The sequence below is a fragment of the Felis catus genome, chromosome A3 (genome assembly GCF_018350175.1).
Source record: "Felis catus isolate Fca126 chromosome A3, F.catus_Fca126_mat1.0, whole genome shotgun sequence".
NCBI lineage: Eukaryota > Metazoa > Chordata > Mammalia > Carnivora > Felidae > Felis > Felis catus.
This window is the reverse complement of record NC_058370.1, coordinates 64,689,947-64,717,090: the sequence shown is the minus strand read 5'-3', so window position 1 is coordinate 64,717,090 and position 27,144 is coordinate 64,689,947. Positions and strand designations below refer to the sequence as shown.

Sequence of the window (27,144 nt, the reverse complement as noted above, 5' to 3'; positions counted from 1 at the left end):
GAGATACCACACTCAGTTTGTGGTGGACCAAACTTGGTCTGGGAGCCAGCCAGCCCAAACCACCATGACATGTCCAGTAGAAGCCTACACAGTGTGTGGACGTGCCAGGGAGGAGAAATGGTGTTTGGAGACAGGGGCCTAGTCCTGGGCCTGGGCAGTCCTCCAGCTGGATGGCAGGAAAACATCTAGAAAGATAAATTTTCCCAGGAGGCTCTGTGGCTCCTCTTGCCCCAAGATTTATCTGCCTTCTCCAGCTTGTGTAGAAATAAAGACGCTAGTCCCTGAGGCTGTCCAGGATGCCACCAGCTTTGCCGGGCTGGCCCTGTGACTCTGTTCACCTTTCGTGGTTTACCCACTTCCATGATTCACATTCCAACTCTTCCAACTTCCTCTCCTACCATGAACTTCTTTATCCTTAGAATATACACACTCAGGGCGCCTGGGTGGCTCAGTCGGTTAAGCGTCCGACTTGGGCCAGGTCACGATCTCACAGTTTGTGAGTTTGAGCCCTGCTCAGAGCCTGGAGCCCGCTTCCGATTCCGTGTCTCCCTCTCTCTCCGCCCCTCTCCCACTCATGCTCTGTCTCTCTCTGTCTCAGAAATAAAAACATTCTTAAAAAAGGAATATACATGCTCAACCCAGTGAACCACATTCCCTTTCCCAAAACCTTTGGGGGAAAGATATGTTTGGGAATTCAGGATTTTGGAGGTTTCAGGAAGGTATATTCAAATGGTGCACGTATCATATGTTACAACATACCAACCTCGGGGGTACAAAGCAGTACCTGTAATCAAACACATTAATATTTCCACAGTGAAACATCTGATATCTGGGCCAAGTGGGATAAATGAGGGCTATAAATAGCCTCACATCAGTTTAGCTCAGGTTTCGCTGCCAAATAGTTTTGGCAGGAAATATAACAAACAAACAAGCCTAAACAAAGCTTTCAGAATTCTGGATTTGTAGAGAAGAGACTGAGGATCGGTATTTACGCTGCATAAGAGAGAACAAGGCAAGCAAACCAGCCTTAAGAAAATAAAAGGAAGAGGCTCCTCCTGTCCACTCCCTACCACCAACCTCCCCTCTGAGATCGCCTGGCATTGGAGCCTCCTGTAAGCAGTGTTTGGGACCCTGTAGAGTTATGGGCCACTTAACTAGCTGTGTGCTTAAGGCCTGAGACTAAGCCACCCTAAAAGTCTTAGTTTCCTGATCTCTTTAAATGGGAAAGAGATTCCAAAGGCTCCTTTTACCTCTGACATTTTACCATTCTACTCAATATGTTAGCCAAAGCTCGTCATACTGTTCAGAGAGAGGCAGTGTCTTCACCACCCAGAGCATCATAAGGACCACCCTCCAAAAAACAGCTCAGCACCCAGCGCCTCTCCCCCACGAGTAGAGGGGGGAAGTGGGTGCTAGGTAGGGATGGCGTCCTGCCAGGCAGACTGTCGTCGTGGAAGCAGAGCCCCACACTTCACCTGTTAAGAGACCCGGAAGCATGTGCAGGAGAAAGAAAGCCCTAGCAGCAGACGCATATTGCAAGTTCAGGTGGACAGCTCCAGGATCAAATCGTTAAGCAGGAGCTAGAAAGGTTAACCCAAACCGCACAGGTCAAGGTGGAGACTCCTTACAGACGCAAGACTGCGGATTTTGGTATAAAACAGGGCTTGATTCATCGCAGACCCCTTTAAGAGTAGCAAACGGCTACCCTGGGGTAAGAGGTACTGGGGAAAAACAAGCAGTGCCAAGTCCTCTCGCATGCGGCCTGCCCAGGCAGAGCCCGCGGCTGGCGCAGAGGACTAGGCGGCTGCGCGCCGCCGCCGCAAGGTGGCAGCAAAAACCTGCCAATGGCTCGCGGCGCGCTGCCTCCCGCCTCGGACCTGGTTTTACTTTTTGCCTGTGTTTGCACCGCTAGAGCAGAAGGGGTAACCCTTCAGATGGGGTGGAGGGCTTGAGCGCCCCGGCCAGGCTCTCCCGGAGCTTTCTTTGGGTGTCATAAAGGCTCCTAACGTGGTGTCTGGAAACGTCTTGAGAGACTGGTGGAACGCAGACGCCCTGACCCACTCCCCCCTGCCTTACCGCCCTGGGCGTGGCGGGGGCCGGGGAGGAGAGGGGGGAGGTTGGATCCAGTTCTCCCTCCCCCATCCCTGCTCTCTCTGCAGACAGGGTCAAGTCCAGGAATAGAGCTTTCCCACTCACAGCTCAGGCGGGAACGTGAGAGCGAGTCTGGAAGCTGAGGCTTCCGAGTCTCGCTCCCTGACACCTGTCACGCCCAGCCACCCACCCTCAGCAGACACGTGCGGGCGCCGACACCCACTCGCACAGACTCGCCCTGGTCACGAGGAGCAGACTGAGAGGCCGCAAGGTGCAACGGAAGAATAGAAGGACTCGGCGCGGAGAAACCTGAGTTGGACTCTTGACTCATTCCATTTTTCTGGGGCTCTAAACCCGGGTTGGCGTCCAGTAACGAGACGCTAAGCTGCTTGGAAGCACCTCCTCCGCGTCGAAGCGCCGCGGCAGCCTGGAAAGCCTTCCTTGATGTCCCGGTGGCTCAAACGGAAGACCCCGGCGCCGGGCTGAGCGCCTCCCCGGAGCCCGCCAGGAGGACCACGCGCGGAAACGGTGCGCAGGACGGTGCGCGCGTGGAAGTTGCGCGGGGCCCGTGGCGCTAAGACGAAGACTCTTCGGGCACGGAGAGGCGCGAGTCCTGGGTGCCCTGCTTCATCTCCAACCCTCGGGGACCCCTCGCGCAGGTCCCACTCCCACGCACCTAGGGTGCTGGTCTTCTCTGGTCACTCCAGCTACTCCTCGAGGACTGCTTGAGGGGCCTGCGACTCAAGCTGTCCCCCTTCCTCCTGTCCCCTAGCGCCCACTCGGAGAGGGTGTTACTGCGCAGCGGAACTAAAGCAGAAAGTGGTGGGCATGGGAGGAGACCTGGCCATACTGGGTGGGTGGTGGGTTTCCCAACAAGGTGCCCCACACTAATTGGCCCTTGGCATCCACCGACAGACCCTTCTAAGGAACATTGTGAACCATATGCGAGGCTAAAGGGCATGATGCTTCTGGAGAAATTGGGGGTCAGAGGTTGAGATCTAGGATCAAGTCATAGACCCATAAAAAAAAGGGCAAGCACTGAAATCATGTCATCAGGGAGCCCATAGGTCTCCAACTGATCAAATCCTCCCCCATTTCTCCTTTTGAATGTCTTTAACTGGTTCTGCAGCTCAAGCCCCCTCACTTTTTGCCTGCTCATCAGAAATAGCCTCCTAATCCGCCTTCCAGTCACAGCCTCACTCCCTCCAGCCAAATTTCTGAAGCAGAGCTCTGGGTGGGACCACTTTAGCTCTCTACAAAGCTGCCTTTGGCTCCCCAGTGCCCATGGGATCAAGGCCACACAACTTGTGTGACCTTGTAGCTGACCCCCACTCACCCTTCTCTCAGATTTGATTACAAGTCTACTTATGCACCCAGGCACCAGCCACATCACCCTGCTCTAGAACGCGAACCTTCTCATTGCCTTGGCCCCCTCTGTTCCACCCTGGCCTTCCCTCCAAGCTATCCAATCCATCTTTCTGGTCACAGCCACCTCTTTGAGGAGCCCATCCTGTTTCTATCCCCAAAGTTGTGATTAATCCTGAAGCCTCCACTCTCCAGGGCACTATATGCAACTACACTGGGTTTGTTTGTTTTTCAGTGATGACTTTAACCATCCACTGGACTGTGAGTAACTTGAAAGCCAAGCTTCACTGTGCTTGCCCCTGCATCCCCGGGTCTTATTTTTGGATGAAGTTGGATGTATTCACACCCATAAGCGCACGTCTGTCTGGACACTGTCCCCTCCCCCTCAGGCATGTCTGCAGGTAGATGTGTCCAGAGGTCACGAAATAAACATTTCTCTTGCATCTCATGGGAATCTGCACAGCAGTCTCACCGAACACTCAACAAAGTTCACACATGCACACACTTCACACTCAAATACACACCACGGAGTCCCATGCACTGTGAAGCGTTGGTGGTTCAAAGTGGAGCTCAGTCCCATCTGGGAGAGGAGCCCGCTGAAATCTCTGCTCATCCTCTGGGCTTCAGAGGCCAGTCCCTGTGGGAGGTGCGTTTTGGTTGGGGCTACATCCCTGCAAAGTCCAAGGGCAGGGGCGAGTGGGAGAGTGCGCCCAGACAGGCAGAGCCTGAGGTGGCCGCGCCCCTTCCCACTGACTTTGCCTCATCTTGCGCTCTCAAAAAAGGATCTTAAGAAAGTATTTCCTCTCCTACCGGCAGCCCACGGGCCAAAAAGATTGATTGGAAGGGGACACCGGACGCACAGGTATGGCGGAGCATATGAAGGTAGGGGCTGGCTGTGTGACAGCGGCCAAGTCATGGCCCTCTCTGAGCTTCACTTCTCGTGTAATCAGAGCCGCCAACAACAGCTCAGAGACGTCAGTGCTGGCCGTGGTCTGGATTCCATACGCCCACCTGTGTACTCGTGTCTGTCGGTCCGTCCTTCCTCCCAGCCCGGCCTGGCCAGGCGGAGCCAGCGCGTCCCGGACGAGGTGGGGACGGGCAGGAGGCAGAGGCCCGGTCAGGCTGCAGAGCCAGAGGCGCGCGCGCCCGTAATTAGCGGAGCGTTCAGTCATTAAGAGGCCCTGCTAAGAATTTCTGTTTAATAATGGTCGCAAATTAGTTATAATGGTAAATAGTCATCTCAAAATCCAGCAAACTAAAGCCAGTGCCGTCCTGGAAGGGCTCCAGGCCGCCCCCAGGCGCGGGCCCGGCTGTCGCCCGGGTCGGCCCAGCACCACGGGGATCCCGGGGCGGAAAGGCGGTGCGGCCTGAGGAGCGGGGAGTCGGGCCGGGGGAGGGGGGTTTCGGCCGCAGCGCCTCCCAGCGGCCCGAAAGAAGAAAGACGGAGTCCGAGCCTGCGACGCGGGGACAAAGGCCCGGCGCGAGAGCGCCGCGGAGGCCGGGGGGCGGAGCGGGGAGTCGGGGAGCGCACACCCGCAGAGCGGAGTCGGCCTCCTCCCAGACCCCCGCCCCAGGGGCCTGCCTCCCACACACACACAGCCCGGCTCTCGCTCACCTCTGGGCCTCGCCACTGCCCCTCAAACACGTTTATTAGGTTCTGGACCGCACGCACTCTCCTGCCTTCACCTCCAGGGGTCCAAGAACCCATCCCTGGCCCCGAGCCTCACCTCTTCCAAGGGGAGAAGAGCAGCCGGTGTTTCCTGATCTGCAGCGACCCCAGCCCCACGGCCACATCCATCCTCCCGCAGAGAGGCTCTCCGCCCTGGGCGGGGCAAGCCCAGCCTGAGGAGATACCAGCCGAGGTGGCTTTGCCTGTGCTTTTCTTTCTTGCCAGCACCTTTCTGTAAAGTCCTCAGTGTCTGAAGGGTTACACTCCTGCGGGCTAAGGCCCTTTCCTTTCCCAAAAAAGAGTGTGGGCAGATCGGTGAGAGTCGTGAGCTTATTTGTAAAAAGTGGAGAGAGCTGGCTTGGGCGCGCAGACGCGGCCCTGTTCTGTGCAGGGGGAGGTGGAACCAGTGTCTACTCTGGGAGGCAGTTTGTGCGGGGGGGGGGGGGGGGGGGAGGGGGGCTGTGTGTGTCATGTGAGTGCAGTCGCCTGTGGGGGTCTCCGAGAGTGCAGTGGGAGGGGGGAGGCTGTTGCTGAATGCAGAGAGGGCACCTTAAGGGCTAGCCTCTTCTGGGCAGAGGAAGCTGCCTGTACCCCCCAGCCCCCAGCCCACCAGGGGAAGGGGTATGTGCCCCCCACCTCATAACACTCGCAGCGCTCAGCTCACTTCCCAGGTCCCACCTGCCCTGAGTCCTCGTGCTCCCTGGGCACTTGGTGGAGACTGAATTGTTCCTGTGCTCACAGCCACACCCTCTCCCCAAACACGCCTGGTCCTCCCCCTGCTTGAACCCAGGAAGTAGTTGCTCCCCGGTTTCCCTCTCCCTTCCTGTTCCTGACTTCCCCACTTTTGCTCTCAACCTTGCTCGCGTTTCTCTCTCTTTCTTCTTTTTCTCCCTTCTCTACAATTTCTCTCCCTCTTCAATAGTCTCCCTTCCCTTCTTGCTCGGTAAAACAAATGCCCCTGAGCATTTGGTGGGGGGTTATAAAACGAAGACCCCCCTTTCCCTGGCCGGTCCCAAGATCAGCCAGGTTTCTCTGACAGTGTTTATCGAGTTCTCTGCCTATCTTTGGGGCTCCAGCCTCCTGGGGTGTGTGTGTGTGTGTGTGTGTGTGTGTGTGTGTGTGTTGGGAGTGGGCAAGGTTGGGCAAATGGGAGGCCTCTCAGTGTCTAGAGTCAGGCAATGTGGTTTGGGGGTTGAAGTGCCTCTGGCGGGCATTTCTTTTATGTCTTTCGGTTGGCTCATGCATGTTGTGTGTCTGAAGGCTTCCTCTTACTTATCCTCTGTGTGTTTGTTTTGGTGGATGGGGAGAGGCTGTGTTCTCTCAACTGTATTTATTGCTCATCTGCCCCCTTTCTTACACGGGAACTTTTGGCCCCAGCCATTATATATAGCAGGCGGCACACCAAATGTATAGTGGTGCTAATGCCGTTTTATGCAGACATGTTTCTTTTGTGGTGTGGATAGCTCTGTAGAGGGTGCGGTTGTGAGACGGGGCATGTTTGTGTGTGCATCTGTGCAATTTGGAGCGCGTGTGCCCTAGAGGGCGTGCCTGCAGGAGAGAGGGAGGATGGTGAGTTCTTGTGTTTGTGTGTGAGGACCGATGTCGAATCTGTAAAGAGGACATCAGAAAGGCAGCCCTGTGTTGTGTAGGGAAGGAGGTCTATGGGGGCCAGAAAAGGTTGTTCTGGGGGCAGGTGGGTGTATAAGGAAAGGACTATATTGGGTTTGTGATGACATGGCTTGGGGCTGAGGTGTGTGCATAACACGTGAGTTGAGGGGTATATTTGTGTCGATAATTGAGTGTGTGTGTGCCTGTGTGGTGTAGCCCGTCCGCCTGGCTGTGCCAGCCTGCTCCTGTGGAGCCCCGCCCGACACTGCAGAGCTCAATCAGCCGCTGCATGAATACACTCGAATGGAAACTTGTGCTCAGCTGACCGGAGAAATCGGAGCCGGCTAGCACTGTTCCCCTCCTCCCTGGCTCCCTCCTGTCCTTCCTTGGGCTAGGCCTACGCACCAGGGCAGAGGAGGCTAACTCAGCTGGGACTGAAAGGGGCCAAGGTGGTGGGTAGCCGGGCGGACCCGAGCTCAGGGAGCTGGGGGCACGGCACGCACCCCAGAGGGCTGGGCATCTCATCCTCGGTGCTTGGGCACGCAGGGGATAGGTGAGGGCCAGGGAAAGCCTCCGAGGCAGCAGCGGATGCTCCAGGTGACAGCCACACAAAGACCTAGGCGGGGACCCAGGTGGCCACGGAGGCGCAGAAAGACAGGGAGAGGGACAAGAGACTGGGTCATCCCCGCTCAGGGAGGCCAAGTGCTTCCAGTGTGCCACAGGTCTGAGCTCCAGCAACTCTAGTGATGGACTAGGTCCTGAGTGTGCCAGGCTGGTCACTCCTCTTTTCAAAAGAAGCTGAGAGAGCTACTCTGTTGCCACAGCCCACAGTAAGGTGCATGTTCCACCCCAGTTTGGCCCATCTAGGCTTGGGCCTGGCCCTCTCATGGCATCACTGGAGCCCTCCCTACATCCAAAGTCCAGCCAGCCCTGGCTGGTCCCACCACCTCCAACCTGAGGCCCAGCCTGAACCAGCCAGGCTCCTATGCCTCCAATTCCACTATCGATCAGCATCCCCACCCCACGCCGTGGCAGCTTCCAGGTCATTTCATTTTAATCAGCTGTACGTCTCACTTGGGATGATCAGCTGTGTTGGCGCTGGGCAGTCAATTCTGCAGGATTGGAGGAGGGCAAGGAGAGGGGCGGGGTGGGGTCTCAGGACCAGAGCCCGGGGAGGGGGGCAAAGAGGAAGCGGTGAGCAGGCTGGAAGAGGTAGACTGGCCTCTCTAATCTCAGGCAGGCAGCTTTTAGAGGCCAGGGACTGGTACAGATTTTTTCCAGTTTTGCTTCCCATTCTGCAGCTGGATTGCCATTGTTTTTCTTTGAGGGAGGCAGGAATGAAGAGAATAGCCCCAGGTTGGCGGTTATTCTTCAAGCCCCTTATCCTTAGGGTAGGCAGCCCAGGTACACAGAGGCCAACGTGCACAGGGAAGACTCAAATGCCCTGGCTGGGGCACCAGGCAGAAGTGTGCTGTGTGCAGAGCAGGGTGCACACAGAGTGTGTATGCCCGTGCTCAAGCCCACCCATGGGCTGTCCTGGGGCCAGACAGACAGAAGGGATGGTTAATGTTGAGGCCTGCCTTCCCAGGCTGACAAGGCTCATGGGAGAGCACACAGCAGCACATACACTGTCCCCAAGGCACAGTCCACAGGGTTCCCAGGCCGTGGGGGGCTGTGCACAGTGGCTGAGCTGGCTTTTCCACCAGCAGGGCTTCAGTCGGGCCCCACCCTTGAGCTCTGCCCTGGCTGCCCCTGGGATGTTGACCGCCTTGGCCATGGCTTTGAGGGACCCTGAAAGAGAATGGGCAGGCAGCCCATAAAAGAGATCTGGCTGGAAATGGGGCCTCTTTTCTCTCACTCTCATATTTAAAGGGGCAGGGGCCAAATCCAATGTAACGTCGGTGGCGATCAGGGTAAAAGGGCAGACTGGGGAAGCCAAAGAGCCCAACTCCCCCTCTGCCCTCTGGTCAGAGTATGCCAGTTATGACCCCTGCCCCATTCCTTAAACGCAGAGGAAGGTCAGCTAGGGGTGGGTAGCCTGGGAGTCATATCCGTGGGTTGACTAGAACAAGGGAATCCACCCGAATGGAGACCCACGAGACACGAGTCCACTGCACCGAAAGGCTCTGCATACACAGCCTCCTCTAGTTGTACCTGAGAGCCACTTCTTGCAGAACTAGGTAAACAGAAACTGCCCAAGCTACACACAAATATCTACAATATAGGCGACATAAAAGAAAACACATGCTGGACACATTGATGCACTGTGATATACACACATGTATATCAAACACGCATGCGTGTGCGTGCACACACACACACACACACACACACACACACCCCTTTATATGCAGACCTTGATTGCACGGTGGAAGGCCAGCATTCAGCACTGCATACATCTTCACTACTCACAACAAGCACTCATACCTCTCCTGCAGAGAATCTGTAGGTAAGGTCAGAAAGTGCACAGTAGAGTATTGGTGTTTGTACAGACCTGAGTAGAAACACAGGATGTGAGAGAGAGTGATGGATGCTAGATAGGAAGACAGACAGGTAGCAGGTGACACCCAACAGAGCCTAGACCTCCAAAGCTGAAGGTTGCTATGGAGTCTGATCGCCTGTTTTCTGCAGTAGAGAGAGAAATGGGTACTGGACACTCCAAACTCGCTTTCTTTCTCTGGTATGTTGAGACAAGGAGGCATTTTAACTCCACGAGTTTGTCCTCTGTCCCCAGACAAAAAGGAGTCTGCTCCCTGGTTCACCAATCAACGCCCCTCCAGAAGTCACTCTCCATCAGTCTCCATCAGCCACCCTCTCCTTCCACCCATCAGTTCTGGTTAGTCCCTCGGGTAGGGTCCATCCACAGCCTCTATACTGTCTGAGGCAGCCCCTTCTCTGGATTTCAGGTCCAAGTTCTGGGTCAAGTATGTGCCAGTACATTTTGAAATGCAGGTCTGGGATAGGGCCAGTTATCTCAGGCATTGTGCTGTGTACCAGAACAGAGTCTCAAGCTGGGTAGAATGCAGCAGCTCTTCCCCAAAGTCCTGCCACCTAGGTCAATAGTGCCTGAAGTGTGGCATCAGGAGGAATGTTTCCCAGAGCAGTGAATGCATGCAGAGATTCTGACACTGCGTGCCAGACCTCAGAACTTGGAAGCTCTCGAGGTCATCCGGATGCCCTGGATCTAAGTAAGGACACACACAGAAACCTTCCCTTGCAGGCAAGCTTGCCCTGGGTGCACAAGGCCCCCCTTACGCGCACAGGGCACCTCTGGGCCTGGCGGCCTTTCTGCCCAGCCAGGCCCTGTGTAAACCCCATGGCGAGACTGGGGATGGGGACAAAAGGAAATCGGAAGTCAAAATTAGTTTGGAACCGGGCGCGAAATTCCAGGCACGTTTCTCCCTAATCCTCCTCGCTTTGGAAATTAGACTTTCAAGTGAAGGCAAGTTTTCTGAAATTACCTCTTTGGCTCCTCGGGCGCAGGCTGGCCTGGCCCAGAGCGGCAGAGGCTCAGTGAGCCACCCCATCATAGGGAACTGTGGGGCCGGCGCAGGGCGGGGAGGCCTGGGGCAGGCGGGAACCCGGTTAGCAAAAGGCAGTGAGTTTTTTGGTTTTCCTTTTAAAGTGTAAACCAACTGAAGTGTCTCAGGGGCTGGAGAGAGATTCCACTTGATCCCAAAAGACGGGAAGGAATTTCAAGGAGACAGATGGAGATCGGTAAGGCAAGTCAATACAGTCACACGAGTGGCGAGGAGAAGGTCGGTCCCTAAACTCCTCACACTACCTTCTCCTCTGCTCTCTCTACCCTCCGCACCCTGGCTACCGCTGCCCCCCACTCCACCCCACAAAAAGAAGATAAAACCTGTCAGCTCTGCTCTGGATGGGTGAATGGTTGGTTTGGTGACCTTGTGTGTTTACCCTTAAACAACAACAACCACCACCACAACAACAACCACAACCACAAGATGCCAAATATACCCCCAAAGACCCACAAGGGCCGCAGGAGGCTATAATTCCTGCGGACCACGGCCTGGCATCTTTGCTGAAGAAACCTGCCTGAGCCCCCTACCCCCTGCACCCTCTGAGCCTTTCCTTCAGGATTTGGCTTTGGTTCTTTTCTGAAAGGCCTGCCCCCATCTTCCCCCAACCCCCACCCCCACCTCCAGGAAAAAGCTCACCCCCAGCCTTAAAATTCTGCCCCAGTTCTAGTATCATAGTCGGAGCGGAAGTGAAGGCCGGGCGCTGCACCCCCCCAGGCTGCGCACAGGGGCGGACAAAAACACCAGTCTCCGAGAGTGATAAGAAAATGGAGAATACTGTATTTGCTTTAGAAAGTTTTTACATATAGATAAACACGCAGTTAAGATAACAGTAAAAGCGCCCTACGGGGAGTGAGAGATATCTCCAAAGCAGCTAAGAAATACTTGGAATAGCTTTTGCATAAGAATACTACGGTCTCACTCTCCGCTTCTGCTAGCGACGGGGTCCCTCTGCCTAACCCAGCCCGCCATGCCACGCCTTGACTGCCAAGTCGACGCCAGGAACACCGAGTGGGAGGGGAACCCCAAAAAGGAAAGAGACAGGTGAGTGGGGAGGGCAGAGGAAGGGGGGGGGAGAGAGAATGAAAAGGGAAGAGGAGAAAAAGCAATATCATATACAGGCAATTTCTACACATATATTACAAACTGGGAAAATGACCGATCATTAAGATATACATAATTCATATAAAATTTTGAAATAAAAATAAAAATCTGTTACAGTCATAACTATTCTTTTTCCACATTTATAACCAGTACCCACACAGGCAGTGACAGAGTAGAGAGAAAAAGGTGCTTACGAAGAAAATGATTGTCTGCTGAACAAAAAACAGAAGATTGCATCTTGTTTGACCAATACTTGGACTTAAAAACAGAGAAAGAAAGAGAGCGAGAGAGGAAAGAAGAGAGAGCGAGCAACAAAAGGCGAGAAACATTTGCTATTTCCCTCTCGAGGAGTTCTTTTTTTTTTTTTAAACAAATTCCGAACGGAGATGGCGGTTTTATTTTTTTTTTTTTCTCTTTTTGTCTGTTTTGCTTTTGTCGTCTTGTCGTCGTGGTGGTGGTCGGTTTTTGTATAGTCGACTCTTTTTAAATCGTTTTAAACTAGAGAGAATATTTTCCCAGATACAAATAAATCGTCATGCAGGTGGGGTGCCGGGTCCGTGGGAACCGAAAGGAGAAGCCGTGCTTGTCCTAGAAAGTATACAATTGTCACCTCTTTTATGTTTTCTGCCCGCAACATCAGCGTTTGTGACTGTCTGTCGGCGTCGCGGTCCTTTGGGGTGGCCGTGGCGGTAGATGGTGGTCGGGGTTGCTGATAGTTTGCGTTTCGTTTGTTATTTTTCTTGGTTTTTATATATTTTTGGCTGGGGTAGAAGTATGTGTGTACGTGTGTGTGTGCGTGTGTGTGTGTGTGTGTATGATTGTGTATCCTGATTTCGGTTGGTTCTGGGGCTGGAGGAGGAAGAAGAGGAAGAGGAGGAGGGCGAGAAGGAGGAGGAGGGGAAGGAGGGGGAGGGGGAGGAGGGCGGCCTTGGCTATCATACATCACATTCCGAGTCGCTGGAGGTTACCGAGAGGATGGAGGTGCCGGTGTCCGCGCGCTCCGTCAGGCTGGACACGCTGGTGGTGGGGCTGGCCGCCGTAGACGGCGACTCTGCCGAGCCATGCGTGGGGCAGCCGGGCTCGGCCAGCGAACGCATGCCGCTCGGTCCGATGGCCTGGTGTTGGAGCCTGCGGGAGACAGAGAGCGGCACCAGCCCTTGACACAGCGGCCCCGCCACAGAGCTCCGTCAAGCAGCCTCCCCGCGCCGGCGGCCGCCGGTGCTCCCCAACCTCCCCAACCCCGCGCCCCTCGCCACCACCCCTGACTCTGCTCTCTGCGCGCATTACTTCTCGCTACCCCACCCCCCCACCCCCGCCTCCAAACACCCGGCTGCAGAGCCCCCCAGCGCCGGTCTCGGCTCTCTTCTCTCCTTCCCGGGGCTCGCTGGAGCTTCCCAAAGCTTCCCAGTTCGGAGCCGGCCTCAGAGGAGAGGTAGAACTCGAGGCCGGGCGCCTGGGGAGGCCTCTGCATGCAGCGTCCCGAAGGAGCAAAAGTCTGAGAGGGACAGGGTGCTTCTTCCTCCCCAGCCCCTGGGACTCTTCAGACTGAGCCGGCTGCGGGGAGCGGTCGGTCCCCGCAGCGCCTCCTGTCCCAGCTCCCCAAACACACCCAGAGCTGCGGGGTGATCGTCCGCAGCCTCTCCCGGGCAGGACACGCTGGCTTTGCTCTCTGAATCCCTGCGCTGAGCGCAGGAGCAGGGGAAGAGAGAACCGAGAAGCCGGAAGCGGAAAAAGTGGGGAAGAGGAGCAAGAGAGAAAGCAGAGAAGAAGGCAGGAGCGGGTGCAGAGCAGTCTCCGTCTGTCCCTTTCGCACCAGGCAGCCGCTGCCCGAGCCTAGAGTCTCTGAGTTCCTACGAGGAGGCCTTCCCCTGGTCCCCGGGAACTCCCCCTCTCAGGCGAAAACCTGGCTCTACAGGCAAGGGTGAGAGGGCGCGGGGCTCAGGCCTGGGCCACGTAAACGCAAACACACTCGCTCACTCCGGGAACTCACACTGGGCCTCAAGCCCCCGGCAACTGTCAGCAACTGGGGCTCCGCTCCCTGCGGTACATCAGGCCCAGAGCCTTTGCAGGCTAGGTAGGGACACAGGCTCCTTACCAGGGCTTTTTTACCCAACTTCCTCCCATCCCCCTTTCCTCCCATTCCGTGCCCTTTCCTCCTCCTCTTTCTTCTAGTTCTTTTTCTCCCGACTTCCCCCAGGCCCAAGTCTGCTGACTGGTCAAGCCCAGTCAACTTTGTGACTTTGTGGCCAACTTGCTGGTAGTGGGGTTGCTCCTATTCCTGGTAGCTTCCCAAGTTAATGTACCAAGGGGATGCTCCTTGACTGAGGCTTGAGGGCTAGCACCTGCATGCATGTACACACACACACACACACACACACACACACACACACACACACACGGCCTTTCTACTCCCAGCCTGATTTTCCTGCTTCCCGTCAGGCAATTTGCAATGAAGGCCTGCTCAAAGGTGGCCACCGACCTTTTTCATTTTGTGGCAGAGACCCAGGTTCAGTTTCCTTTCCATGACATTGTGGATTCCTCCTGGGTTTTTGCAATGCATGGAAATAAGAACCAGATGGCAAGGACTGCTTTCCTTCCTTCCCTGTCTGTAGGCTCCAGAGGAGTGCCGAGCTGTGGAAGGGCTGAGCAGGTAGCAGGGTGCAGCAGGGCTAAGCTGCCCAGGGCTGGGACCAGGGGCCGTGGGCACTCAGGATCTCTCCCTCTCTCTCTCCCTCTCTCTCTCCACCCTGCCGAAAGCCCCTCTCCGACAAAGCAGCCAATAATCCCGCTGACCGTCCCTCTTCTGTGCGTTGGGGCAAGCAGAAACTTTTCGCCAACTGGCCAGGGGGTCGCGGCTTCTCGAGTGCTCGGCAGCCATTGGCACCCTGCCCCATCCGCCCCCATTTCAACCCCTCTCTCCCTCCCCAGCCCGGGAGACGGTAGCCAGGCCGCGGGCCCGCCACTGACCTGTTCTTGGCCGCCGCGGCGCGGTCGCGCTGCCTCCGGTTCTTAAACCAGTTGCCTACTTGTGTGGGAGTGAGGCCGGTGGCCTGCGCCAGTTCGCGTTTCTTGCTGGGGTTGGGGTAGGGGTCCTGCAGGTACCACTCCCGCAGCAGGCTCCGAGTCCGCTCCTTGAAGCAATGCGTCTTCTGCTCGCCGTCCCAGATGGTGCGCGGCAGCGGGAACTTCTTGCGCACGCGGTACTTGTCCACCGGGCCGAGCGGGCGGCCGCGCAGCTTCTCGGCCTCCTGGTAGTGCGCCTCGAGCCACATGGCCTGCAGCTTGCCGTGAGACTCCTTGGTGAACTTGTGGTTCTCCAGGATGTGGTAGAGGTCGCGGAAGTTGCCCGTGTGGAAGGCGACCACGGCGCGCGCGCGCAGGATCGACTCGTGCTTGTTGATGGCCTCGCACGCCCCGGGGGCCACGGGCAGCGACCAGAGGAAGCGGCCCAGCCGCTCGATGTCGCCCGTCTCCTCCAGCGTCTCGCAGACGCTGGCCACCTGCTCCGGCGAGAAGTTGAGGGTGGGCAGCTGGAACATGGACAACTCTTCCGGGGGGGCCCTGGAGCCGCCGCCGCTGCCGCCGCCGCCTGCTCCGCCAGCACCGCCGCCTCCCGCACAGTTCCCGCCGCCGCCCGCGCCGCCGCCGCCGCCGCCCGCACCGTTCCCGCCGCCGCTACTCGCCAGAAGTAGGGAGCGGTGATGAGGATCGGCGAAGTTTGGCAACAAGAAGTGGGAGGAATAGAGGTCTAGGGGGGAGCGGAATACCATGGACTGACCTGAGAGGAGAGGAGAAAATTCAGGGAGAGGAAGAGAGAGGGGAGGAAGAGGAGGAGAGGGGCGATGAGGACCAGGAGGAGGGAGAGGAGAGGGGGGAGGAGGAGAAGGAAAGGAGGGGGGAGCAGGAGGAGGAGGAGGGGGAGGAGGAAGGGCGTAAGGGACACCCACACCCCACACACATCCACACACACACACACCCGCGCAGCCACATAGAGAGGGAGGAAGGAGAGCGGCCCGGTGCGCGCGCGCAGAGAACCCGAGACAGAGAGGGAGAGGAGAGGGAGAGGGAGAGGGAGAGAGAGAGAGAGAGAGAGTGAGCGAGCGAGAGAGAGAGCGAGAGAGAGAGAGAGAGAGCCAACCACCGCCGAGTCAAGATTCAGCGATTCCACAGCAATCGCCCTAATGACAACAGCCTCATAATATCTCCCCTAAATCCACAGTGAGTGCAGCATTGAAACATTTTGTTTCGCTTTTCTATTGGTCTGCGGCGTGTCGTTGTGGCGTTGCCACGGCAACCGCTGCCAATCACTGTCAGCCCTGCCAATCAATACCGAGAACGTAAGGACGGTTTTACCACTTAGCCAGAGTTGGGGGGGGGGGGGGGGAGGAGGAGAGGAGGGAAAGAGGGAGAAGGGGGAGAAAGAGATTTTTTTTAATCTTTGCAACTCTTAATCTCGCCACTTCTCTCTCTCTCTCTCTCTCTCTCTCTCTCTCTCTCTCTCTCTCTCTCCTCCCTTCTTCCCTCTTCCCCAAAGAAGTTGATCCAGAAATTCAAAATGCCGTGGGCATAGAGTTGTTGAATGGGATGAGCAATTAAAGGGATTTTTTGTCGGGAAGTGAGAGGCTCCCCATGCGCCTGAAGGCCGAAGGCCAGCCCTCAAGTAGAGCCCGAGGGCCGGCCGAGCAGGCACGGTTTGCACACGGTGTGCACGTCGGGCTGTCTCTTTCTGCCTATGTGAGCACTAATACTGGTGAGGAAGAAAGAAGAGATGAGATCATGGGGCCCACCGCACGCTGACCCTAGCTGCTGCGGCGGGGTTCCCGGATTTCGGGGGGCACCTGGCGCCTGAGAGGCTGAGCTCAGGCCCCAGGGTGTTGGAAGCCGCTCTGGCCTCCCCCGTCCTGGTTCATCGGCCACGTTTACCTCGATTTCATCTGCACTGGATTCCACTCGCTTCTCTTTCCTCAGCTCCGGGTCAAGGAGCCTTGATTTCCCTTATTGCCCTGTATTTTAAAATACCAGCATAAATAACACTACACTTCTTTTTATCTTGAAAGGCAAGCCACGTCTTTGTTTCCCCCTAGACTTCAGCTGTGTCCCCTGGGAGCTGAGAAGTCTGGAACCCTCTGGAGCCCCCTGAAATGCCTGCTACCTCTACTCCTCCAAGGAGCCCTGGACTTGCCTACCAGCCCCAGAAGGACAGTCAAACTTTGGAGGCTTCCCCAAAGAAGCGGATAGGCCTGAACATTGCATGTTTGCTCATAGTGTAAAGGAAAAAAAAATATATAATAATAATACAACTAATTTACCTAAGCAAAGTAACATTACAAGCCTAAAACAGACCCCAAAAAGCCCATAGGATACAGAGAGCCCTTCCTCCCTCTGGCCACAGCAACCCCCCTCCCCCACTCCCAGGGGCCGGTAGGGGTATTTATTCTAAGGTATGTTGCTTTTAAGAAGATGTAATCAGCATCTTTAGTGGGGTCTCCCTTTGTGAGGCCTCTGTAACTATGGAAGTGTGATTTACGCAGATTTGTCGGGGTCAGAGACGTCTTTCCCCTGAGCACTGTGTATATTTAGACAGGACTCGGTTTGGTGTTAAAAAGTGTATATTTTGAATGAGTTCACACACAGTAGCCAACAATGCCCACATTGTCGGCCCGTGTACAACGCGTATTGAAACGCAGCGTCCAGACTTCAACTAATCTGCCCTCAATAAAGCTGAAATAATTATCCTAAGCTGCCTTTCCAGAAGAAAAATCATTGAGGAATTCAAAACTCTTTTAAAAAAAAAAAAAAAAGATCTTTTCTACATTCCGATGCAGATCGGGGGGGCGAGGCACAGAGTCCACACCACTTTGGAGATCTCAATGAGGGAGGAGAGAAAGAGATTGAGTGAGAATTTAAATGGGAAACCTAACGTGACTAGGGCTGTGAGTGTCCCACCCCGAAACCCTGAGCTCGGGCCCTGCTTAGGCCCTGACTCCCGCAGAGCCAGGCCTCCTGGAAAGAGAAGTGCAAGTTGCCGTTGGAGTCTCTCCTCTGGCAGAGAGGGTCTGGACTGGGCGTGGGGGACGCTACCCGCCGCTCAGCCCCAGGCAGCTGAGGGTTGCGAGTCCTAAACCCCACGACAGAGACAGAGAAATATTCGCTCAAAGGGAAGACCCGCCAAGTCCCACTTCGGCTGATCTCTCCCTTCCAACTATCTTGCTTCCAACCGCGAGGACTTCTCCGTTCAGCTTCGAAGCTCTGGGCGGTCGTTCACGGCGGGCCCAGAAAGAGCCCTAAGGTTGGGACACAAAAACAGACGCTTCATCTTTTCTTCCCGATCCCTTTCTCTTGTAGGGGAAGGATTATAGGCTGAGGGGTGGGAGGGGGAAGGGGCAGGAGGAGGAAGCGGGGGAGGAAGGAATGAAAAAGGGGAGGGGAGTGGGTATTGTGCCGCGTGTGGGGGGAGAATTCCTACGGGTGGGTTTCCGAATATTGTGTTCAACTTTTTGAAAGCAGCTCGTGACCCCGAAACTGCATCCCCTGGAGCCGAGGACCCAGGCGCCGGGCGGGCGGGTGAACCCAACCAGTCCCCTCCCCGTCCTCACAACCCCCGCCTCCGGGTGGGGGCGACCCGGCCTCTCCCCGTCGCAGCCCGGCCAGCCCTGGAGGGAGGCTGGGCAGGTGCCGCGGGCTCTGCCGAAAAGTGCTGAAATCAAAAACCGTCGCCACTCAAGGAGAATTGAGGCAAATGGGGCCGAGGCTCCGCTCGGCGACACCCCGGCCCCCAGCCTCGGCCCGGGGCGCCTGCAGACGCGCCGCACCTCGCCTGCTGGGGTGGCGACCGCGACTCGGGAGTGCAAAGCCTGGCGGAGGGCGGCTGCGAGGCGCGCAGCTTTGTGCGCCGGGACAGAGCCGGCGCGGCGGGGCCGGCGGCCAGCCCCGGGCTGTCAGACTCCCTGCAGAAGCGAGCTCCGCGCCGCCCCGGGAGCCAGCCTCGCGGCCCCGCTGCCGCCAGCGCCTCTCCCCTCTGGCCCGAAGCACGATGTCCGCCTCCGGGAGCCTGTAAGTTGAGAGTCCAGAGAGCTGGGTGTTGGGGGGAGGCGGGGCGGCGGGTCTTCCGCGCGGGTGACTGGACTGGCTCCCGCTGGAGCTGGGAGCGCAGGCTCCATAGGGTCCGGGTCTAGTAGGTCCCCCTGGCCGTGTGGGGGAGGGGACTGTGGAGCACCCGAGCTTCCCCTCCCAAATTCCCAGGCGCTGGGCGTTGGAGAGGGGGCGTAGGAGCAGAAGGACCTCGGGTTCCGGGGCCCGGGCGCCTTTCACGCCGCTCTGGGGGCCCGAGGCATTGAGCAGAGTGAGGGAAGGGAGCTGAGCCTGAGGGACATCTGGAAAGGGTGGCGCGCAGGGGGGCGCCAGCACCCTGGGTCTCTCAGAGCGTGGAGATCCGGATGAATGGGTCAGCCCGCGGGGCCCATACTTCTCCCCTGCCCTCTGGCCGCTCAGACTCCCGGATCTGGGACTTGGAGCCCATACAGGCCGAGGTCACAAAACTGCCACCATCGTCTCTGCTTTAATCTTGGGCCAGGCAACCGGCAGGACTGCGTACAGGTGGTGCGGGGAGAAAGGGCGTTTGAGCTGGAGAGTGTCTTTCTATTACTAGGACCTGCGGGGCATTTATATACAAAACCAGCCCCGACCCCAGCAGTCTCAACTCCACCGGGAGAGGTGTCTGAGGACTCACTTCGTGTTTGGCGTTACCGGGAAAGCCCAGAGGTCTGCAAGCCTCCCGGTTGGAGCAGCTGCACCCATTAGGCCCTGCTCAGCTCCGTAAGGCCGGTTCGTCCCGGGGGGCAACGGCCCTTCCGGCCCCCAGGACATCGGGAGGCGAGGGCTGTTTGGGCCTCCCCGCAAGCTGCAAACAGAGGCGCTAGGCGCTGGCGGCGGAGGAGGGCGCAGGGGAGCGCAGCACGTAGGCGGGGAGGCCGAGAAGCCCTTCAAGGACCCCGATTACTTTCCTTTGAATGAAAAACAACAACAACAACAACAACTGCTCCCTCCCAGCGCCTCCGCCGCCCCCCCCCCCCCCCCCCCGCGCCTTAGCCTCCGGGGACCCGCGCTCCGAGCAATTGTCGCTCGGGACAGTAAACACAGCTCAGTTGCCTCAACTTTCTCCGCACATAAAAGTTCCTGGCGTGCGGGGAAATTTGAATATTTGATCAGCCCCTTTGAGTGACCCTCATTAGCTTGGCGCCCTGCTAAGGCTCCGGCATTGCAAGAAAGCTGCTGGGCCCGGCATTTGTATGCCTTGTTAGCGCTGCTTAATGAAGCTGCCCCGACCGCTCAAAGGCGGCCTCCGGGGCCGGCGCTGCGCACCTCTCGGCACCCCACTCTGCCTAATGAGCCCCACCGCCCGCTGAAGGCCTCCTCGCCCCCCACATCCTCAAACAAGAGAAGTTTGGCTCAGTCTTGGGCCACCGCACCTCCCACTGCCAGGCCCAGGAGAGTGGGCCCAAGCTGGGTCCCAGCTGGCTGTAGTGATCCAGCCGGAAGAGGGAGAGAGGTGGGAGACTTTGGGGTTGTGAGTCTTTTGGTTTGGGGAGGAGGGTTGTGGCCTCAGGTTCCAGTCCAGGGAGTGCACTGCCACCCTCTCCCAAGAGGCCAATTTCCATCCATTTACCCGGGTTCCTTTAAGATGCACTGGACTAATGTTGGGGTGGCAGAGGGCAGATGTCCAGGGGAGGGTCCGTTTTCCACCCTCCTCCCACACCACGTTCCTTTGGGCTCCACTGCCCGGGAGGCTGCCTATGTCTTTGCAGGGATCTCTTTAGGAGAGCCAGAACGGATGTGCTGGGGAGTGAATTTGAGCAGGGGTGGGCGCGCTCCTCTTCAAACCATCATTGCCCCTCCACCACAGACCCCAAACAATCAAACACAGTCGGCACTGGCAACTACAGCACTACAGCCTACCTTGAACCAGCCCCCCTTCCCCCAGAGAACCATGCCTTCTCTGGTCTCTCTTTACTCATGCTTCCAGTCCTTAGGAAGCCTAAAGAAAGCACTTGAAGCAGGGCCCCCCTGTACAGGACCACCTTGCTGCTAGGGCAGGATGGGACGAAAACAAGCCCGAAGAGGAGGAAGAAAGGGGGTACTTTGGAAGGAAGGGCGACCAAAGCCACCATCTACTTCCCCTTGCCTCAGTGGGGCAAGTGACAAGCCAGCGACTCTAAGGAGGCCCAGGACAAGTTGTGTTTCAGTCCTCTGAAAAAGGGGTAGACTCCCTCTCTGCCCTTCCCATGCCCTTTTGCCTGGACGGTTGTCACTAAAGGTCCCTTCTTGCGCACCCAGTTCTTGGACTTTGGAGGGCTTGGGGAAGAGGCTTCTCGCAGACGCACGTTCTTGGGACTTCTAGAGGTGCCCCCCACCACATGCCCACAATCCCTCAGATACATAGCAGGCTAAGCAGGTTGGTAGCCTCAGGACCCTATCCCAGGGTGGCCACCTCTAGGAATGAGTGGCACCCAGCCAGTCCTCACCCTCTGCCGACAGGCCAGCAAGGCCCTGGGATAGCAGAGCCTCTAAGTCCATCTGGTCTGCTCCTCTTTCTTTCCCCCAGCTCAGCTGGCATGCCCCGCCCCATTTCCCATCCCACGACCCCCTAATTTAAGCCCAAACTGACGATCTTTAGGGATCATCTCTGCACTGGGCAAGATGGTGCCCGGGCCTTGATCCATCCAAAGGGCAAAGGTAGGAGCGGGCAAGCGAGGAATGAACGATGTTGGAGAGAAAGGGGACCTAAAGCGGGGTAAAGCCTAAGGCCAGGCCCACCAACTGCTCAGGGGAGGAGGTGAAGGGAGGGGGCTAAGAGTCCGCAGGCTTCGGTCGGGGCAGCAGGGACCTAAGGCGTCGGCGTGGGGGGCTAGATCCAGAGGAGAGGGGCGGGGAGGCGGGGGTCGGGGGAGCGCGCAGGACGGAGGGGGGGGGGGTGCGGCTCTTTAAGAGCCACACCACTGGCAGGAGAAGCTCGCGGCCCGGTGCTGGTAGCGCATTGACCCCGAAGGGGATTTAGCGGGAAGGGAGCGGCTGGGCTCCGGTGGCTTTGTCCGGGGGCGACCAGAGAGGCCGAGGCACAAGAATAAGGAGCGACCGCGTCATGAAAGGCCGCGCCGAGGCGGCGGCGCTGCTGCTCTTGACTTCTGAGCAGGGCTTAGAAAGCTTGTCCTGGCTTAAGCCGAACTGCGAGCGCTGGGCCCTGAGCGCCCAGTCCGCGGGCTCTGAGACCCCCGGCCTCGGAGCCATGGGATGAACGGAACTGGGGTGGCAAGGGTACTTCTGGCTCTGCAGCTCCCTGACCCTAGCGCAGAGCTGCTAGCCTGACTGGCCCCTCCAGGGCAAGGCCAGAGAAAGAATTTTCTTTTTCCAACTTCGGCTTTTGGTTTTGTGTGTCCACTTGGAGCAGCTCCGGAACTGGCCGACCCCAAATGGATTCCCAACAGGTGGCCAGGTAAGTCCATTTAAAAATTCTGGTCATACTATCAGCTCCTCCATGGCCTCCTTCCTTTTTCCCTCCCAGGTCCTCCCCCACCCCACCCCCGGGCCTCTCCGAAATCCCCGTGCTCCTTTCCGGGGTGAAGGCAGGGAGGATGGTGGTAGTGGCGATGCGAGGCACCCTCTCCCTGGGGGTCCTCGGTCCCCCGGTTCCAGCTCAGGATTGTTGGCTGGAGGGCCCCGCGAGGCTCCACCCAGTACCCCCAGGTCCCAATCACTCTTAGCTCCGTTGTGGGCCCTGATACCCCAAGGGGTGTGTGTGTGGCAGGGGGTGGGAGAGGTTGAGTATGGGAGGACACGCCGCAGCATTTCGCCAGCGGAGACGACAGGAAGGGGGCGGGGGACCCCGTGGCCCGGCGGCCTTTGTGTGTGGGGTTAAGGCAGAAACCCAACTACACACCCTCTTTCCTTCGAGACCCGGGATCCGGCCCGGGGGAGCCCGCGCCGGCTGTACAATAGCCCGCAGAAGGGGTTCTTGGCAGCCGGGGGTGGGGATAGGGTGGGGGAGGTGGAGGGGGCGAGCGGAGGGAGGAGGGGGAAGCTGAGAAAGGCAAAGGCAAGAAATCCCCGGCGTCCGAGTGAAAAGTCGGAAAATGTCCTCGGAGCGCGCGGGAAACAGAGGCGCGCGCGCGCGCTCGCGGGCTCACATCCTCTCTGTCACCCACTCTTACACACGCATTCACACCCACTCCACACAGGTAACCCACGCACGCGGACCTTGCAAGTGCTGGGTCGCGAGCCTCCGCGCCCAAGCCGAGCCGCGAGCAGAGCCACCCTCCTACTTCCCCAGCTCCCCGGCTGTCAAGAGCCCTGCCGCCTGGCCACCGGTGCCCGGAGAAGGACGGGGGGAGCTGGGAGAGCCCCCAGGGCTGGGGCTCTGGGAGGATCTTACCTGCGGAAAGGTAAGGGAAGCCGGGAGCAGGAAGCAGCGGCGGATAAATATTCATTAGGAAGTGTAAGTGTCTCCTTTTAAACCGCGCGGCGCGCGCTCTCGCTCCTCTCTCTCTTTCCCTCCCTCCCTCTGTCCTCTTCTGAGGCTCTCTCCCCCTCTCACTCAGCCTCCCCCCCCTTTCCTGCGAAATGCCGAGTGGATCCCCGTCTAGCTAACCTGTTGGGAAGCCTGAGCCCTGGGCAGCGCCTCCACAGCTGTTTGCCTTCGCTCTTGGGGAGCGCGTTCCCCATCCACCCTCCCTTCTCTCGCCCAGCCCCTCACCCCTCCTAAATTACTACATCATTAGCTTTATTTTCCGGCGTGGAGGGGGGGGGGGTGGTAACGGCACAGCCCGATGCACCTCCTCAAAGCAGGGCGAAAAGCCGGCGCTGAGTCTGCCCCACTGCCACATCCCCACCCCACATCCCCACCCAGTCATCTTCCCCCCCCTCCCCCCTCCTGCCATCTCCACCTCCATCCTGAATCAGCCTAACTCCCCATCCCTCCTTCCCTTGCCGCCAACAATCCGATCCGCGGCTGGGTCAGCAATGAGATGCCAGGTCTGCAGGTTCAACGCGCGCCTTGATTGGAACTTCACCCTGCATTGGGTGCGGGGGAAGCTCTCTGAGTCCCCCTTTCCCACGTAGGTTTTATAGCTTCACCCTGGGCACCTGGGCATCTTAGGTCTTATGATCAAAACACGGGGCGCACTCTCAGGCCCTCGCCTCGCCAGGCCTCAGGGTCCCCGGGCCACAGCCTTATGGCCGGACTTGGAAGGCTGCGTGGAAGGCGGGGGAGAGGTGGCCTCACTTTATGCGATTGCGCAGTAGAGACAGACCTACCGACTGACTGACTGACAATGGCCTTTTACAACAAACTGACCTGAAGTTCGACGCAAGTCCGCATCTTTCTCCCTCACGCTCATGAGAAAACACATCCACAGGATTCCAGGACCGCACACGTCCCCGCAGGATCCCTCTGAGCATCGCTTGCAGCAGCAGGCGAGCAAGCACTCACACACCCCATCCCCACCCCCGCACTCCCCAGGCCAACCCTCCAGCGGCCCCGGAGACTAGAAGGCGGGCAGGCTGGCAAAGCGGCTCCCAGCAGAGGTATACAACGCAAGACTGCTACCGGACGACCTTGGCCACCTTTCTCCCCACTCCAGCCCCCTAGACCCACTCCAAGGGCTCTAAGAGACGGCGTGGTCCCAGGTGCTTGGGGGTGGCTGGACCCTGAGCTCCCGCTGCCTGCTGAGCTCAGAGCTCCGAGGTGGGGGCGGGAGGAGGGGCCGAGGGGGCGGGCCCAGACAAGTTCCCAGTTACAAATACGGCTGCTCTCACGAGGCCTAGGAGGAGAGCTTCGCCCCCAAAGACTCGTAACGCTGGCCGAGAGGCACCGTCACGTCCACTCTTGGGTCCTGCACCTTCCCCAGTATCCTGGGGCTCTTTCGGCCATTTGGTGGCCCGGGGATGGAGCGGGGTCTCGAGCCTCTAGGAGACCTAGAGAACCCGCTTTCCCCCCCGGCCCCCCCCCCCCACCATTTGGCCCCGCCAAAATCCACCAAGACCAGTCCCAGCGGCTGTTTCGACCCTTCCAGAAGGGAGTGGGAGGCAGGATCCTTGGAGGGTCTGCCTCTTCTTGGAAAGTTGAGAAGTTGGGCACATGAAGATGTAAGAGAGGCCTAGAGGGTCCCGGGGCTAGGAAACCCTATTAACCTCTCATTCCACCCTAAGGCCCAAGTTTGCACTTGCACACCTTCCTCCCCAAGCAGACCCAGTCGGTCGCACGTCAGGCTTGAGCAGAGTCACCTGACAGTAAGTACATGGAACGTACGTGCAATTGTAACCGAGTACACGCGGTGGAATTAGAGGAACACTAAAAACAGAATTTGAGGAAAAAAAAGAAACGTCCACAGACATTTCCAGTGCGTGGTCTGGTTGTCCAGATGCAGACAAAAGCCACAATGCCCGCGCGGAGTGACCCCGGCCACAGCGGGAGAGTGGACCGAGTGAGGATGCAGGCTGTGAAGCCAAGGGCTTCCTGCTAGAGGGATGTTGGTTCCCGAGGGACAAACTTTGTTGAGCCGACTGCGTGAAAGGTTTCAGGTCAAGTCCAGGAGACTACCTACAAAGAGCACCTCCTCCACCCCAAAGCTGGCCCTTTCCCCTTGCTCTGGGTCAGAGACACCCAGAAGAGGGCAATCCAGGAAAGATCTGTCTGGATCAGCATCATTTATTTGTTGTTATATTATTGGTTTGGGAGATTGCATTCTGAAGGAGGATGAGGTGAAGAGCAGAGGCGCACTTCAATGCCAGGAGATTCCTAATACCTAATGGGAACTTTGGGCTCTAATCAGGTTGGAGAACCCGGAGGGTCCCTTCCACTCCTCTTATGCTAAATTTAGTCTTTAAAAAAGAACCTTAGCTCCTCTCCACGTCTTCCTGCCTTTTCCCTTCCATCCCAGTCCCCTTTGTGTAAAATAAGTCTGCAAAAGAGCACTCCAAAGAAAATTGAATTATCTGGTTTACTAGACTACGTTTCTTTGTGAGGTATTGAGAAGTTCTCCCTCACCTACTCCCCCGTCCCAGGAGAAAGTCCTCGTCCAGGCCATTGGGGGCGGGGGATTGAAGGGGAGGGATTGATTCCCAGAGTAGCTTTCCTGGAAAAGCCCAAGCAAGTGCACAGCCTTGTTTTTGGTTTCAGCTCTGTTTGCCTGCCCCATCCTGGTGAACCTTCCAGACAGTAGCCATCACGGTTTCCCTGCAGAAGAGGCAGGCACACTGGATGCAATGATGCCCTCCCCTCCCCAACTGTCTCTCTGAAAGTAGAGGGTAAGTTTGGGAAGATTCTTTCAGACAAAACAAGAGAAAAAAAAAGAGGACGCTCTGGGCCAGCAAGTCGGATGACCACCCTCCAAGGGGGCAGAGGAAGGTCCGGCTCCTGAAGAAGAGATGAACCATCTGGAAAACACTGCAGGAGGACACTTTTAAACAAATGTGGTTACCCTAGAAATGGAGGGGGGCTGGGAGTATGAGTAGGGAAGGATTTCTTCCCTTTGGGGGACAAACACTGTGTCCTTTCAATTTTTCCCAAAGATATATTTAATTCCTGGAAATTGTAGTGTTTGTTCTTTCAGATGTTCTAAACAATAAAGAGTGAAAATCATTTTAGACTCAATCTTCCTTGGAAGGGCATTTTCTTCCAAGACCTTTTTCTTTCTCCAGGTTTGTTCTTCCTTATTCCCTAATAAGAGTCCACCTGCTGATATACTTCAGGAAGAGACTATGACAGAGAGCGAAATGAGTAAGGAGACCATCACTCCCAAGCCGGGAGTGACACAAAGAAGCAAACTCCTTTACCTTGAGGGCATTTCTCCCCTTTGAGTAGTTTATTCAGAGCCTTTCCAATAATACATAACCACCAGCATTTTAGAGTTAAAGATGTTTGTTACTACTTACCAATTAATTCTACAAGATTCTTCAAACTCTGCTTGTATGATTTAGAAAACCGCACGTAGGTAGCTAAAGTCGTTGTAACATTCATCACTCAAGCAGAAAAGCAGTTCAGTCTCTCATAGCCCTAAGTGCCCCATGCACGGTCGCTGGAGAGAATTTATTTTTCTCTGTGTTTCCTAAAAGCCCTTATCACCTCTGCCGGAGCCACAGGACTCAGGGCAAAACCGGAGAGGTTTGCGACCTCTTGAGTGGAGCGCACTGTGTTGTTAGGGTTTTTTTGTTGTAAGGAATTCTTAGTGATAGTGTGAGGCTCTCTCCGTCTCTCGCTCTCTCTCTCCCTCTCCCTCTCTCCCTCTCTCTCTCCCCCCTCTCCCCCCTCCCCAGATGAGTCCGCCCGGCTGCCCGCCTCTTCCTCCGAAGAATGCTTCTTCCTAGGTAGACGCTATCCATTTCCGCTGCCCGGGGCAAAGGGCTGAACGTTGTCCGGTCCTAAGCTGGGGAGGGAAAGGAAGGGCGGTGTGTGCGGGTTGGGGAGGGGACAACCATCACCTTCGACAATAAAATAAAATAACCAGATACCCCATTTAATCCCTTCCATTAACAGTGTCAGTGCGCTAGAGGGGCCGTCTCACCTCCAAAGGTGTCTTCACCCCCGGAGGGCCCAGGCTTCCCGTCGCGGCCCAACACTGGGCCCGCGCGCCCAAGAGGAGGTGCTCCGACGGCAAAAATCCCATACATTTTTAACTACAGTGATTACTAAATTAATAGCAGGCACTAAGACAGATGTCAAAACGTCTTGAAAATGTTTATCTGTGAATAATTGAGAAGGTGGTGGGACGCATTATC

The 27,144-nt window shown here is 57.0% G+C and overlaps 1 protein-coding gene and 1 long non-coding RNA gene across 6 annotated transcripts in view; one reads left to right on the top strand and one right to left on the bottom strand.

Moving 5' to 3' along the window:
• SIX3 (SIX homeobox 3) overlaps nt 1-22,907 on the bottom strand; it is a 102,051-nt gene extending 79,144 nt beyond the window's left edge. For 2 of the 3 annotated variants that reach the window (XM_023251642.2, XM_023251643.2), the window contains exons 1-3: nt 22,802-22,907; nt 14,344-15,154; nt 12,345-12,504 (exon numbers count right to left, since the gene is read on the bottom strand). In XM_023251642.2, coding sequence (XP_023107410.1) covers nt 12,345-12,504; nt 14,344-15,154; nt 22,802-22,856 — 1,026 coding nt within the window. In that variant the 5' untranslated portion in view covers nt 22,857-22,907. Of the gene's footprint in view, nt 1-11,029; nt 12,505-14,343; nt 15,155-22,801 lie in introns of those variants that run through there. The other variant, XM_011281034.4, reaches the window with a different exon arrangement.
• On the top strand, nt 18,440-26,008 carry LOC109498152. 3 transcript variants are annotated; one of them, XR_002741117.2, is made up of 3 exons: nt 18,440-19,191; nt 21,821-21,865; nt 22,608-26,008. It is a non-coding gene; the product is annotated as an uncharacterized LOC109498152 (long non-coding RNA). The 3 variants fall into 3 exon arrangements; XR_002741116.2 differs by lacking the exon at nt 18,440-19,191 and adding an exon at nt 19,443-21,108; XR_002741115.2 differs by lacking the exon at nt 18,440-19,191 and having other exon boundaries at nt 21,346-21,865.
• Nucleotides 26,009-27,144: the final 1,136 nt, after the last annotated feature.